Source organism: Pseudorasbora parva, chromosome 14 (genome assembly GCF_024679245.1).
Source record: "Pseudorasbora parva isolate DD20220531a chromosome 14, ASM2467924v1, whole genome shotgun sequence".
In the NCBI taxonomy this organism is placed as follows: Eukaryota; Metazoa; Chordata; class Actinopteri; order Cypriniformes; family Gobionidae; genus Pseudorasbora; species Pseudorasbora parva.
In genome coordinates, this window is record NC_090185.1 from 15,051,927 (window position 1) to 15,067,216 (window position 15,290).

At 38.0% G+C, this 15,290-nt stretch overlaps 1 protein-coding gene across 1 annotated transcript; it reads left to right on the forward strand.

Moving 5' to 3' along the window:
* Positions 1-8,328: 8,328 nt before the first annotated feature.
* Positions 8,329-12,738, forward strand: LOC137040167 (CD48 antigen-like). The gene is made up of 4 exons (XM_067415603.1): positions 8,329-8,473; positions 10,113-10,454; positions 11,856-12,158; positions 12,587-12,738. Exons 1-4 carry the CDS (start codon positions 8,413-8,415, stop codon positions 12,664-12,666), a joined length of 786 nt encoding a protein of 261 aa, XP_067271704.1. The 5' UTR covers positions 8,329-8,412; the 3' UTR covers positions 12,667-12,738.
* The last annotated feature ends 2,552 nt before the right edge of the window (positions 12,739-15,290 follow it).

The window sequence follows — 15,290 nt, forward strand, 5'->3', positions numbered from 1 at the left end:
ATGATTTAAAATCTTTTTTTGAATATGGCAACATGACACCTCATTTTACAATATTTCTATGATTAAATGACTGACAGAGAGACCCCTCTCCTATCAGCCAATCACGTGGTCATAGTTAGTAAGCGTGATGACATCATTTACAGCAACAAGGTCAACCCCTTCCTAATTCTTACTCTCTATTCCTAAGTTAAAGTTGGGTTCAGCAGCTTTGTGGGTTTTAAAGGTGTCATGAACTGGCTTTTTTATTTTTTAATACTGTTGTCGGAGGTCAACTAATGATGTTTGTGTGGTTTTTACATTCAAAAACATCATAATGAATAAGTAATAGGCTATTTTCTACACTGGTTTTGAGGGTGTCTCCAGAATGCTCGGTTTTGATGGGCGTGGGCGTGCGTTTACATGCAAACCAGTACACTGTCAACACAAGTAAACCACGTTTACATGACTTTAATAAACCAGGTTATTTCCTTGTAGTGACATCAAAAATAATAATGTCCGTATCTGACTCGGAGTATTCTAAATATTGTGTCAGTTGTGATGTTAAATAAAGCATGCACCATGTCAGCGGGAGATTTACGGCTCATTATCCCTCATGCAGTTACAGATGCAGCGTTTTGACTGAACCTCTTCTACTGCTGCTGCATGAGATGAGAACACATCTTTACAGTTTTCTGGGTCTTAAAAGAGTCTGCGTATATTATATATATATATATAATAAAAGAAGATAAACTACTTAATACAACAGCATTTGTACTGTCATAAAGTAATAATAGTAGTAATAGTGAATGGGATCAAATGTTTAATGCCAGGGTCAGTCATCAAACACTGAATTGGACTAGAAAAAAAACAGTCTGAGCACAAAGGGCTCTGAGACCACATTCTTACTAAAGTGGACCAAAAAGGATCTGAGTCCTCTTTCAGGTACAGGGACAGTGTGAACATAAAGAAAACTGGGACTTTTTTCACTTGGTTCACTTCTTGGTCCACTTAAAGGAGTCTGAGTTTGGTTTTTTTAGGGTGCTTTCACATCTCTAGTTCGGTTCTTTTGGTCCGAACCAAGGGCAAACAATTTTACATTGTTGTATTTTTCAGCTTTTTTGGTTCCTTTTCACACCACACTGATTGCTTTGGTCCGAACCAGTTGAAACTAACCAAAACGCAGACACGTGACAACATCCACATCACTCATTGGCCATGGCGTATTTCCTAAACTTCTAAATGGAGAGACAACGGTGCGGGCTGGTTTTGTCCCTGGCCATAATCTACTACATTGTGTGTATTTACCACAGTATGCAAACAATTCTGAATTGAAATCGTACCGAGACCACCTCTTCAAGGAGGTTTTGGTACGCTTGTTTGGTCCGCTTTTGGTGCGCACACGAGTGCGATTGCTGCTTTCACACCTGACCAAACGAACCGCACCAAAGAGGGAAACAAACTCTAGTACGATTCAACCGAACTAAATGAGGCAGGTGTGAAAGCACCCTAAAAGAGGATCCAAGTGTGAAAACACCCTTAGTGGCATAAGATAAAATGTTTTGTGAATACGGCCCCAGGTGCGTGCCCCCAGGAAATACGTGACTCTGCCTACATTTTTGCAACACCCGAAATATGTACCTCCAGGTACGTTTACCTGCACTTTTTGGGTGAAACGTCCACCGGAGGCGCTAAGAGGTAATATTTTTTCTCCATTCCAGATGCACAACATGGCATCATGACATCATGCCACCTGATCTCACAGAATCTTCCCTCGTGCATCAATGAGCCTTGGGCGTTTAACACCCTGTCACTGGTTTATGGTTTGTCCCTCCTCGGTCCTAAATTCTCACAACTGCTGACCATGAGTAGCACACAAGCCTCACCGTTTCAAAGATACTCTGACCCAGTCGCCTTGCCATAACAATCTGGCCCTTGTCAAAATTCGCTCCAATCTTTATTCCTAACCATTTCTCCTGCATCCAACTCATTGATTCAGAGAAATGATTGTTTGCTTACCATCTAATCTACCAGACCCTTAATGTGGCCTTGTTAGGAGATAATCAGTGATGTTTGTTTCACCTGTGACTCCTTATATTGTCTTGTCTTATCATATATACTATATTATTTGGGTGTGTGCTGATGTCATACCCTAAACCATCCATTTAAATGCACCATAATCAAAGACAAAAAGTCTGTTTCTCCATTTACAGTCATTTAAATGTAGTCTAATTCACGAGTTCACACTTACATCAATTAAATAGAGTAAAGATTATGCGTATTTGGCGTGCTGTCCAGGGGAGGGCGTCGGGCTCGGATTTTTGCCCGAACCCAGAGTATTTCCCCCCAAATCCGTACTACACTGCTAGGGCGCAGGGCTCTCATTATGCCATCAGCGTGTGCATGAGTCTGTTTACGTGTCTGAGTTAAGGCGTTTTGTGTATGTTGCTTATAGGGTTAGGGAAATAATGACAATATTACAAAATAAATTCAAATATTATATGAAATATTTAAAATAGGAGTTTTCTTTTTGATTATATATGCTTATTGTAGTCACGTGCTGCTTCTGTTTCTCTCGAAAGTGTGGTCAGGATGTGGTTTGTAAGCGCGAGATGAGATGGAGCGAAATAGAGGGTGGGAGTACATGAATTTCTCAGAACTGAAGTGTGTCTGTTTGTTTGACTGACTAGAATTTAACAATAATTACTTATTTATATCAACAAATGAAGCCATTTCTTTGGTTTAACAACTCCCAAAGAGTATGATGTGGCTTTTATGTCACAGTCATGAAAATATTTTAGCGAACTCAAATCAAAAACAGGGAACTATAATGTATGAAAAGTCCAGTCAGGAGGAAGTCATTAAAGGGATCCCCTGGTGTTGAGACTTGTATGGCTTAATATAACATAAATGATGTCTCTTACTGAATTATGTAGTAGAAAACCCATGAAAGATCTACGTTATTTTAAAAATCGATTTTATATTTGGACCATGGGCGGCGCCATTTTGTTTGCGTTCTAGGTTGATGACGTAGAATGGTTGAACTCCTCAATCAGCTGGCGTTACCCGTAGCTATTTTTACCACAACGCAACTCGAAAATTGTTTCAGAGTTAAACAAAACCAATGAATTGCTTTGTAATTGTACTTAAAACACACTCAAACATACATGTGCACACAAACTCACCTACACAAACAGATCGGCAGGCGCGCACACGACAGGCTCTGTCTCAATCGAGATGTTGGGCTGCTCAGTCTCCACGACAGGGGCTGAATCTGAAATCGACCCCCTATACCCTTAAATAGGGCATTATTTGAAGGGACGGACATTTGTATTGTTGTCCGACACCATAGTGGACATGTTCGAGTGCAGTCATTCAGTCTCACGTTCCACCGCAATAACGAGTAAAGCCGATTTACACACAACAGCTGTCCGACTTCACGCACTCAAACATACATGTGCACACAAACTCTCTCTCTCACACAGACTCACACACACCCCAACAGATCGGCGCGAACACACACACACACCCCAACAGATCGGCGCGAACACACACACACACCCCAAAAGATCGGCGCGAACACACAAACACACGCACGCACTGCGCGCGCATACATAACCCTCAATCTATTCCCTGTGTTGATATCCTGTTCAACACATCCTGTTCCCTAGATAGACTGTTGATATGCAGTAGATTAACTATAATGCCTAATGTGACCAGCAGAGGGAAATATCTAGGTAGGACGATGGGATAAAGTAACGTGAGGAAGAGAGGCAGGATGTTTTGGTGATGATGCATGCGATTGAGACAGAGCAGTCAGGTGTGTGTGCGCGCCCGCCGATCTGTTTGTGACTTGTGTAGGTGAGTTTGTTTGCACATGTATGTTTGAGTGTGTTTTAAGTACAATTACAAAGCAATTCATTGGTTTTGTTTAACTCTGAAACAATTTTCGAGTTGCGTTGTGGTAAAAATAGCTACGGGTAACGCCAGTTGATTGAGGAGTTCAACCACTCTACGTCATCAACCTAGAACGCAAACAAAATGGCGCCGCCCATGGTCCAAATATAAAATCGATTTTTTAAATAACGTAGATCTTTCATGGGTTTTCTACTACATAATTCAGTAAGAGACATCATTTATGTTATATTAAGCCATACAAGTCTCAACACCATGGGATCCCTTTAAGCCCTGTGATCTTCTGGTGAAAAGCATTAGTCAATAATCTGAGTGAGATAAAAGCTGCTATCACACAGCTAATGCATTTAAAAAAAGAGAGAGAGAGAGAGAAAAGACATCTTGTAAAGGAGTTTGTACTAATCAGCTGATCAGGAGATTGTGCTCGCCACAGGGTGTCAATCAAAACACATCACAGGATTCAAACTACTCTTCTTTAATTTCTATTCGCATGAGTGTGGTCTGAAATAAACAAATGAATAACATATTACAATAAATAATTACAATATACATACATAATAGTAATATACATGTCTACATTCTGCAATCAATACAATTATCAGGGTCTGGACTGCACTACCGAACTTCGCCGCTAGATGGCGCTTGAAGCACATATAATGGGGATCGCGGATTATCCGTGTCTCTGAGTAAATGCTTAGTCATCCTCATATATCGACAGGATTACGGAAATATACGACCAATATTGTATACTTGACACCCATTAAAGGTGTTAACATTGCACTAGGTAACCACAAGCATGATATAATACAAGTCAAGAACTTAAGTAACTTAAATACTCTGTATCTGCTATATTTCTGGCAGTCAGTATGACGTGAATACGACGGAGATAAACAATTCAATTATATACACTAGTCATTGCTGTAACACTGCAGATTACTATACTAACAAACATCTTAAAGTAAATAGACTTACATTTTATCATGAACGCACACACAGAAGGTAAACTTGGAAGTTTGTATACAGGAACATGTGATGTATGTTCTTCTCTTAACTCTGCTTGACTGTTCGGGAAGTTTCTAACTCGCCACCTAGCGTCCTTTTGACGTCACCAATAAGTTTGTCACTGATTGGTTAAATCTCCTTAACACATCTGCTTTTATCATGATAGAACAGAGTTAACGTGTTGTTTTGAACATTGTGGTGCCAAGGCAGTGTAAAAATATACAAGACTTATAAAGAAAGTAAAATTACTAAGCGTCAATGGAAAAACACCAAAAAACTGAAAGCCAAGCAGTTTATACAACAAGCCCCCATGATAAGCTATCACCTGCAGCTGACTTAACAGTCTGGAGATAAACGTCAGTGTATAATTTACAGTAAATAATCAAATAAAAAAACAGGCCAGACTTTGAAGTGTTATGACTAAAAACCATAGACTGTAAAAAAAAAATGGACATATTGTCCGTGGGGGGGGGGGGGGGGGGGTGTAATGCAGTTTCATGCATACTGAGCTTTTTACACTGTTAAAGACTTGGATTCCCATCCTAAACATAGACAAAGTTTTAAAAACTAATGTTGGACGTTTGATGGAGTATTTCTGTGTCAAAAATACTCCTTCCGGTTTCTCACAAGTTTCAGAGAGTTTTTTTTCGAGTATGGGTCGACTTGACGTCAACGGGTTTGAATGTCCTTGTATGGGCCGTACGGGCTCTTCTCCCGGAAGGGTGCGCGCGACTAGAGCGAGAGAGCAAATGGACAATGCCCATAAACACTGCTCTCAAGGTGCAGATCCACTCGTCCGTGAACACTTCTGTCGCACCGCGCTCCACTTTATTCCTATGGGTGACGACAAGCGATTTTAACGCGCCTGCACAGCATTCCGGAAAGGCAGCGCTGCATTTGAACCGATTTGAACGCAGAAATGACGGAAAGCTTCACAACATCGCTTCAGTCTTGTCGCAAAAGTGGATCTCCTCGGTCACTACTGTCAGGACTTCACGAAATCAACAGTTACCTAAGAAGTGTGTTTTTAACGGAGCGGTCCCAGCGATAAAGGTTCACGGTCCTGCTTTGGAAGCAGGCGGTGAGTAAAACGGCTTCAAATGTCTGTTGTTGGCTATCGTCACGTAAGTAAACATCAGTAAACAACACGATCGTGTATAACGTTAGTTAATTTATCAATGGAGCATGCGATCTATGGTGTGTGTTTAAATACATTTGTTTAGCTGACCAATATAGGTGTCAGTTTGTTTATTGTTAAACCACCCAAACATAAACCTAGCGTTCTCACAAAGCGTGCTTTGTCATTCAGATGCGCTAACGGTTACTCCATTGTTGTTCTATGTATAACGTTACACTAGTCTGACATGCAAAACCGTTTTGCTTGCTACTGCTAAGGTTTAGTCGCATACAATAGTCCATAAACCGAATCATGTCCTCTTAAACTGCGAGTAAACACACACAAATGTTGACAGGCAACTAAATACAGTACATACCACAGAGACGGACGTCCTGATGTTGCCCTTTCTCCTGTTCAATTTATTTCATCCTCTGGATCTGATTCCGGATCATATCTGTATTAGTTGAATCTGATTGATAGCCGAGGTTTATTCGGGTAACATTTTCTTTTCAACGCTTGTGGATGTCGCCGCTTTCAAGCGCTCTCATGCAATAGCTGCGTGAGCTCGTGATTCTTTAGCTCCGCCCAGTTTCCGTGTTGGTTTGAAGAGAGACAGCGGGAGGTCGCCGCTTGCTAAAAAACGCATGCACAGTAGTACTTTTTGCTTCTAAAATGCAGTAACTGTCCTCAAGCTTGATTAACTTGAGATTATTTCATTTTTAAGCAAATTTCTGATATGTTTTTTTGACAAAAGATTTCTCCAGGGTTGAATGAAATTTGAATGTTCCCAAAAGTAATGACTTATCTCAGTATCTTTTCAACCGTTCCCACATCCCATTTAAAATTCATTGCCTGTACATAAACCTGGAGAAACAGGTGCTTTCTTTGAGATATAAGAATAAACACAGGGGAAAAAGGTGATTTTACATAGTTTTTCTGCAGTTACAGTGAACACGCAAGGCCTCTGCATGAGGGTCATCATGCACCGTGACACACTCCGTTTCTGAGTCAGAGCGAGAGCCGCTGTGGTCTGGTTTACAGGCTATGGGGTCTACACATGCACTGAACCGATGTGGTTTTGTTTTGTTTTTGGTAAATGCACATCAGTTAAATGAGAGCTGCTCTATTATGGGATGTGTGTGGTTGGTTTTTCTGCATTTGCTCAGTGGGCCACTTCTGTTCTCATGCTATTGTTTGCATGGCCTCCACATGACATGAGTAAAAAAAAATAAGTAAATGTGTTATTTTTATTTAACATTTTTAAATCTCTTTCTCTTCTTTTCTGTATTTCAGTGTAATTTAAGATTTTCAGGTCAGTATCAATGTCCTCATGCAAAATACATGAATGATGTTAAACATTCATTACGTGCTCAGCCAAGATCTCCCCCTAAACACTTGCAGTCTTCCTATGAGTCCACACTTTCTTTAACACTCTTCTGAAACATAAAATGACAAATGGGACACCCTACGGTCTAATGGACTTACCGGACACGTACACGGTAGCCATTGTGAGTCCACAAGACCGAAAGTGCTCCTTTCCCAAATGACACACTAACCCCTCCTAGTCTACCTATGAGTCCACACTTTAAAGTGTGCCATTTGGGACAGGGTCAGAGTGTGCCATTTAGGACAGGGCCTATTCCTCCTTTTAATTAAATTATATATTTTTTTTTTTTATTGAATAAACATCATGATAATTTTCCATATTTGTATGCAGTGGTCATGCCTAACCCATGGAACCATGATATTAGCACCAATCACAAACTGTAAATTATAGGTTAAACACATTATTGTTTTGCATGTTGTTCTACAGGAAATAGTGGCCTACCAGAACCCAATGTGTCAAAAAATCTGTACAAAGTGTGAACGGGTTTTCATTGACTGAGGCCAATATATACATTTTAATATCCATATTGTTGATCTTGCATATTTTTAAAGTCCCCAGAACCAAGTTTTTTTTTATTGCAAAAGATTGCAATAAAACAACAACAACAAGCTAAGTTGCCACCGTCGCTATTTCTGCATAAAAAACAACATTAATGGAACAGTCCATTTCAGAGTTTGAATAGGTTTCTAAATTAGTGACTGTATTATTTATTTACTCGTGATATTGCGCAAAGGTGCTTTTTCAACACATGTAATTTTTTCAACACATTAAAATGAAACAGTTCTAAAATAAGTTCTAAATAATAAAGAACAATTAACTTTCACAAATAATTTAAATAATAAACTCCATAGCATGAAGCGCTGCAGTCAGTGGTGTCGTCATCTCTTCCTCTGAGCAGCACAAACAAAGGTTCATCAGTTCACTGTGAGACGGAGAGGTCTTCGTTTACTTTCAAAAAACATGTTCTACACAGCGCTATGAAGACATTATTTATCAGAAATCTTGCGGACATCTTATGAGGAATATGATTTTAAACACTATTTTTAACTGTCTATGCATTCTGATCACAAAATATGGTAAGTCGGATTTCATTCGGTTACGACTGGAACTGCCAAATAAATGTAGAAAAATGTGGGAGCGCGGGCACAATGACGCCTTTTGTCTTTCTCAGTTTGTGTAAATCCACTTGGGGTTCAGAGAATTCATTTTTTCCACATTAATTTCCCACATGTCTACAATTATGTAGCAAGGTTGCCAACTTTTAAGTTCAGGTTGGAGTGAGATTTTGTGTGTGTGTGTGTGTGTGTGTGTGTGTGGGGGGGGGGGGGGGGGGGTGTAATGCTTTTGATCTTGATTCAGTATCAGTTTATATCTAGTATATATACTGTACATAATAAGAAAAAATATGTTTGTTTTAGCACTAGTTTAAACATTTCTTGGGTCAAATTATATGTGCCATTCCTTAATATTCACTTGTTGTGAGTGCTTATATAAGTATCATTATTCATTAAAAAGATTAGGATGCAAGTTATTCAAGTTTTGAAATTTCACATTTAAAGAAATCTAGTGTTTGATCATCATATCTAAATATTTATTAGAATGCAAAGACTGCAATATATTTTTGAGCAACTAGATTAGATACATGTATATTTATTAAAGAGCCATAAGGCACCTAATGGCATTACAAATAAACATTAATATTTTTTAGCCACAAAATGACTCTAATTTGCCTCTTTGAATTGGAATTCTCTATTTTAACATTAATTACTACACTAATTGTAATATAAATATTAGAAGAAAAATATTTTAAGTAGTCATTTATTGACAATAATTGTTGCACAAATAGTATTTGTTACCAAAAGATCTCCTCAAAATATTCAATAAATATAATTTAATGAGTATGAGTGTGACCAATTAGTAAGGAATAGGCTACCTGAGGGCTAAATACAAGAATAGCATTAATGTTAACAATGTTGCATCTCTATCACTCTCCATAATAAAACGATCCTGTAAATATGGCTGACTTAATAATCAATACACACTAACACTATGCTGTACTGTTTACCAAAACTTGCAGCAAACATCTATATGGTGAAACTGTTGTGTATCCGCTTAAGCCATTTAAATGCATTGGCACAGCGCTAGAAGTATTGAGCGCTCATGGGCCACGTGACCAGCGCGCGCCGCAGGGAGACGAAAGCATGCAACTCCGCTTTCAACGCCTCTGGCTTTAACATTATGTCACATTAGCGCCAAAACGCTGTTTATTGTTTGAATTTCATTAAAACACATTTTAAAAAAATTAAAGCTTATGTTTTGTTTAATATCAAAAGCATTTTGGCAATTTGGCGTGAGATTGAGTTGGGCGGAGTGAGAGCGTGACACAGAGCCTGAAAGCGTGAGTCTCACGCCAGATGCGTGAGAGTTGGCAACCCTGATGTAGTTTTGTTTCATTAACACAGTGTATGCTTTTTTTCTTGATTTACCCCGAAAATGTGGAAGAGAAATGTGGTAACATGCCCCATAGGTGGGGAACTTTGCTACATGACCGAGCATATGACAGCTTAGAAAACATATCCAAGACTTACTAAAATATTTTTTCAATAAAATACAGTTATTAACTTTTTCACATAAATAATGGTATTTTTTTAAAATTATTTATTTATTTGTGTGTTTGATATGACAAAGAATATTCCTTTGTTTGAATGTGTTTAGGTGTGTTTGGTGTTAAGGCAGATGAAGCTCAGTCAGTGTCAGTGACTGAGGGAGATCCTGTCACTCTAAACACTGATGTTCAAGCTCAGAGAAATTATCAGATACTGTGGGGGTTTGGACCTCAAGAGACTCTTATTGCTGAAATCATTAAAAGGGAGCAAATAAACACTGAGTATATATCTGTCAGTAATGATGAGATATTCAGAGACAGACTCCAGATGGACAATCAAACTGGATCTCTGACCATCAGAAACATCAGATCTGAACACACTGGACTTTATAAACTGACCGTCATCAACAGTGGAAAAACCTCAGTGAAGAAATTCAATGTTGTGGCCTACGGTGAGTAAACTATATGAATCATTTCACAAATGCTATATAATTGCTAATTATTATTATTATTTTTAATTCTAGGCTGAACTCAGTGTGCTGAATAATACTTATATAATTCAAATTATAATTCAAATGCCCTGCCGAAATGAGCTACAAATTGTTGAAATTATAAATAATAAATCATATGCAAAATAGCTGTTCAAATCATCTGTCAGTTGTGTAAGGCCGCCCAAATCGTCCCAATGGAGGCTAACGATCGGCGGGTGAAGTTCGCTGCGCGTTCGTCTTTTCAGCAGGAAAAGGGGATTTTATTCCAATTCCTCGTTATCTGACTCCATTTAATGATAATTTAGAATTTGGGTTAGAATGCCAATTGTTTATTTGGTCATTCATTTTTAATAGTTTACGTACACATTTAATTATTCCGTTTAACCCTTTGTTGAAATTATACCCAACCTGAATAATTCCAGAGCAAGTCAGAATCAATCAAAGTGTAACAATTTATTTTACAGTCAGGTAAATGTATAAAGCCAATTACATAGTCAATTCAAAGGTAATCCATATATAACATCAAATACTCTGAAGTAAAGAATGAAATGTATACCTGACTTCTGAAAACTACATAATGCTGGCTATCTTGAGACATCCAGCATTACGGGCTGACCGGTTTAAAGTGTCAAGCCCTGAGCTCTTTGCAACATTTCCTTAAATACCCAGAAACAAATGTAGAAACTCTTTCAAATGTAAACACAAGTTCACAATGGGAATTTGCATTGATCAAGACTTGTATTGATGCAAAGGCCAGATGGCTGAAAGCCACACCCACCATACACCAAGGAAAGATATCTTTAAACTCTTAAAACGTTTATGATGTTCTAGTTTTCCCTTTGTGGAGTAGAGATATTTGTACCAGTCGCACTGAGACATTTTAAATGATATCAAACACATATAATACTCTATCGTGAGGATTGATATTGTAACAAAGAGATTTCTGGTGCATTTCAGGTGATCTCAAGTTTGGGGGAGCAGGAGTTTGGGGGAAGTTTCATGTGAAAGGAAAGGCATGTAAATTAGAGTCATTCATAGATGGCTCACTCAGTGTGATGTCGTCTCGGACAGAGACGCTAACTGTATGAATGAGTTCAGATGCTAATTTCCTTTGTTTTCTCAGAGCGATTAGACATTTCCAGCATCTACTAGCTTTTTCCAGCCTTACAGTTGGTTAGTTTAGATGCAGGGATTTCTTCTTCTTTTATCAGCCTTGCATTTACATTTTTTGTTTCTTCTTGATTAGCCTTACAAAACATTTATATTGTGTTATTTTTGTTATTGATAATAATAAAAATAATACTGAGATAAAACCCACATGTTCTTTATCTCATGGAAGAACATTTCTTTCATGTTTTCCAGCGTCTCTCCCCATTCCTGTAATTTCCAGTAACTCTTCAAACTGTTCATCATCATCATCAAGATCATTAGTGCCCAGATGTTCACTGGTGTGTTCAGCTGTGAATGTGAGTCATGTGACTCTCTCCTGGTTCAAAGGAAACAGTTTATTGTCCAGCATCAGTGTGTCTGATCTCAGCATCAGTCTCTCTCTACCTCTGGAGGTGGAATATCAGGATAAAAACACCTACAGCTGTGTGCTCAACAATCCCATCAGAAACCACACCACACATCTGGACAACACTCGACTCTGTCACACATGTGAAGGTACGGCAGTGCTGATTACTTTCTATTGACCTGTATTGATTGGAATATTTTGTAGGTTTATTATTGTGAGCTTTAACTGCAACACAATACCAGTATATTTGAGTATTTTCATAAGCTGTGTCTTTTGTTTAAGACTATTAGGGCCAACATTACTTTAAACACCTGGTGTTAAAACTCTGACCAAAGGTATGTCAGCGTTATGACAAGCTAAATAGTTCATAATTTTAGGAATGTCTCAGTTGTGATTTTAACTTTTAAACGGTATTAGATTAATTTATCTCCCTGATCTGCTGTCTTGTGTCTCAGGTTGAAGCCAGACTAATGTATACTATGTACTGTTTTCTGTTTGTTTATTACAGAACAGAGTCACCGTTCCTATATGATACCAGTGATATTTGGTGTATTGTTGTTGCTGGTCATAATCGCAGGAGGGATTGTGTTATTATGTTACACCAAGAACCATAAATGTTGTGAAACAACATCGCAAGGCAAGTATTCCTGCAGTTGAAATTAGTTTTTTGTGTGTCATCATTTTAGGGGTGGGCGATATGACCAAATTCATATTTTACGTTATGATACGTTTTATTTCACGATAACGATATATATCACAATATAGTCTAATTTCCATTATTCTATTATTAAAAATAAGAAAAAGAAGAAAAATACAAACAATAAGACAATTCAATATAACTAAAAATATGAATTAAACAAAACATTTTTTTCAGGTACAATAGGTTTATTCAACTTGTTAGAATTGATACAGAAATGTGTTAATCAAATGTAAAAAATAAAATATTGCATAGTCTTCACTGTATGAATTCAAAAGTTATTTAGGCATGAGCAGTAAGTTATTTTTACTTTTGTTTGTTTGATTCACACACAGCAGAGTGTAGGTTTATTAGGCTGCTGTCACTTTAAAGCCGTGTGTCCATCAAAGCATTTTTTCACGTGGCTGGCTGGCGTAGTCAGTTGTTTTCAATAGGAGTGCCGCACTTTTAGAACGCCATGAACGTAACGAGGCACTGAGCGAGTATTTCACGCTCGAGTGCTGAAACATTCTGCGTTTTTTTACCGGTCGCAGAGAGTTGAAGAATGTTCAACTTTGTACAACACCGACCAACAGCAACATTCTGCATGTACAACGTCAACAAACAAGCAGCATAAGAGCCAAGAGCTTTACATTGTATCAGAATTTGTATATAGAATCAATACAGAAACAAACTATGTGTGAAATTAGATACTAATAACACTGATAGTCTGTATCATAACAAGCAAAGAGCCTCAACTGTGCTATAATTTTACATATTGTGATATACATTATATATCAAAATCTCTAACAATAGACATTTCATACCGTGGTAACGATATATGTTGTCATACCGCCCAGCCCTACACCATTTCAGGTTCTTTAATATTTTTTACAGTTTATTGTTAATTATTGTTAAAACAGTTGAAACTGAAGAAATACATTATGCTACAACAACATTCTGTGCACGTCATTTGCACAATACGGTAAGATACAATGTTGCTGTGTGCGTTGTGTCTCCCCGCCTGCCTGTAGAAATCTCAGCCCCAGTGGACTGACTGATCATTCAGATATGAAATCTCTGTGCCTGTCTGTGCTTGCTTAGTTCTTATCGAAGCAAAGATTCTGCTCTATGTTAAAGTGCCCCTATTGAGCCCCTTTCACACTGCGATTCCGGAAAATACACCGATAATGCGACCCGGCATTTGTTCCCGGGCATAACGCTGTTCACAGGGCATGGTACTAAATTTATCATCATTGATATCGCTATCGCAATAAATACCAGGCAATATTTTGATTAGGGCTGTGCGATATGGAAGAAAAATGCGATATTCGATATGCAATACGATATTGCTATTAGTGTGTAAAATCTATTTAAATTATATATTTTTTACAAATATTTAAAAACTGAGAATGATATTATTTATGTGTTTCACATTCTTTCTGGGAAAATAAAGCATCGCTATAACTTCTGAAAGTGACCAGCAGTCACTTTTAGCAAAATCTGATGATATAATTTTAATATAAATGTTTCGGTGTGTGTGTGTGTGTCAGACAGCGCGAGATTGTAAGGAGGTTTTTTTTCATAAGTTATTGCATATAATAACTCTTTTAACGTCAAGCAAGTCACATTAGTAACAGTCATGAGCCCAGTCTGTTCTCTGCTATATGTGTCAACCTAAAATGTACACGTTTCACAACACTGAAGTAGCCTATTGATCATTCGGATATTGTGTGTCGTTGCAATATGCATATTGCAAAATATATACATTTCGATATTTTGATAATTTTATTGCACAGCCCTAGTTGTGATCAATTCCATATCCCCCATACCTAGTCCAGAGGCTTCCTAGAGCCTCAGTGACTGTACAAACTGTAAAGACAGTAACAATGACATCGATTTTACATCATATCCCAGTGCGAGTCCGAACCGATGATGAAACATGAAGAACTAGTTATTTAGCCGACTCGTCTCAGTGATGCTACTACGTTTGAGGTACATCATGAGATGTTTCTAGTGTGTGTGTGTGTGTGTGTGTGTGTGTGTGTGTGTGTGTGTGTGTGTGTGTGTGTGTGTGTGTGTGTGTCTCTGGTGCACATGCAGAAACTGTATGAATAACTGATGTTACATTTGCGCAACAAATCTTAGTCCATCCTTTATCTTTACTTTACCTTTAAATCACAGACAATCTGCATTAATAGTCGCAGTTTTAAGTAATAGTTCAGCACACATCTGAATTAAAGTAGTATTTCAGTAAGACAGTAATAACATCAGTTAGCCAGATACCTACACAATGCGCAAGCAATAAGTGGGCAGGAATTATGCTAATGTTTCGGCCTGACGTCACAACAAAACGGCTTGGGACTCGTTAAAAAAATTACTTGTTTAATTGACTCAATCAACCCTTACATTAAAGAGACAATAACTTTATATAAGGTGCACTTTCACATTTTAAAACTTTGCCGGATGTTTTCATTCACTTAGACCTATGTTACACAGATACACACTACATGAAAGTAGCATGTAGTGTGTACAATGTTAGGAGCACTTTAAGATGAATTATAGATGATTTTGGATATAATCTGATTCATAAAGACGCCATCTG

Excerpts from the sequence above, each read along its gene's own strand:
- LOC137040167 (XM_067415603.1), top strand. The coding sequence starts at position 8,413 with ATGAGGAATATGATTTTAAACACTATTTTTAACTGTCTATGCATTCTG. Across the intron at positions 8,474-10,112 it reads CATTCTGATCACAAAATATG|GTGTGTTTGGTGTTAAGGCA; the intron begins GTAAGTCGGATT and ends GAATGTGTTTAG. Across the intron at positions 10,455-11,855 it reads ATTCAATGTTGTGGCCTACG|CGTCTCTCCCCATTCCTGTA; the intron begins GTGAGTAAACTA and ends CATGTTTTCCAG.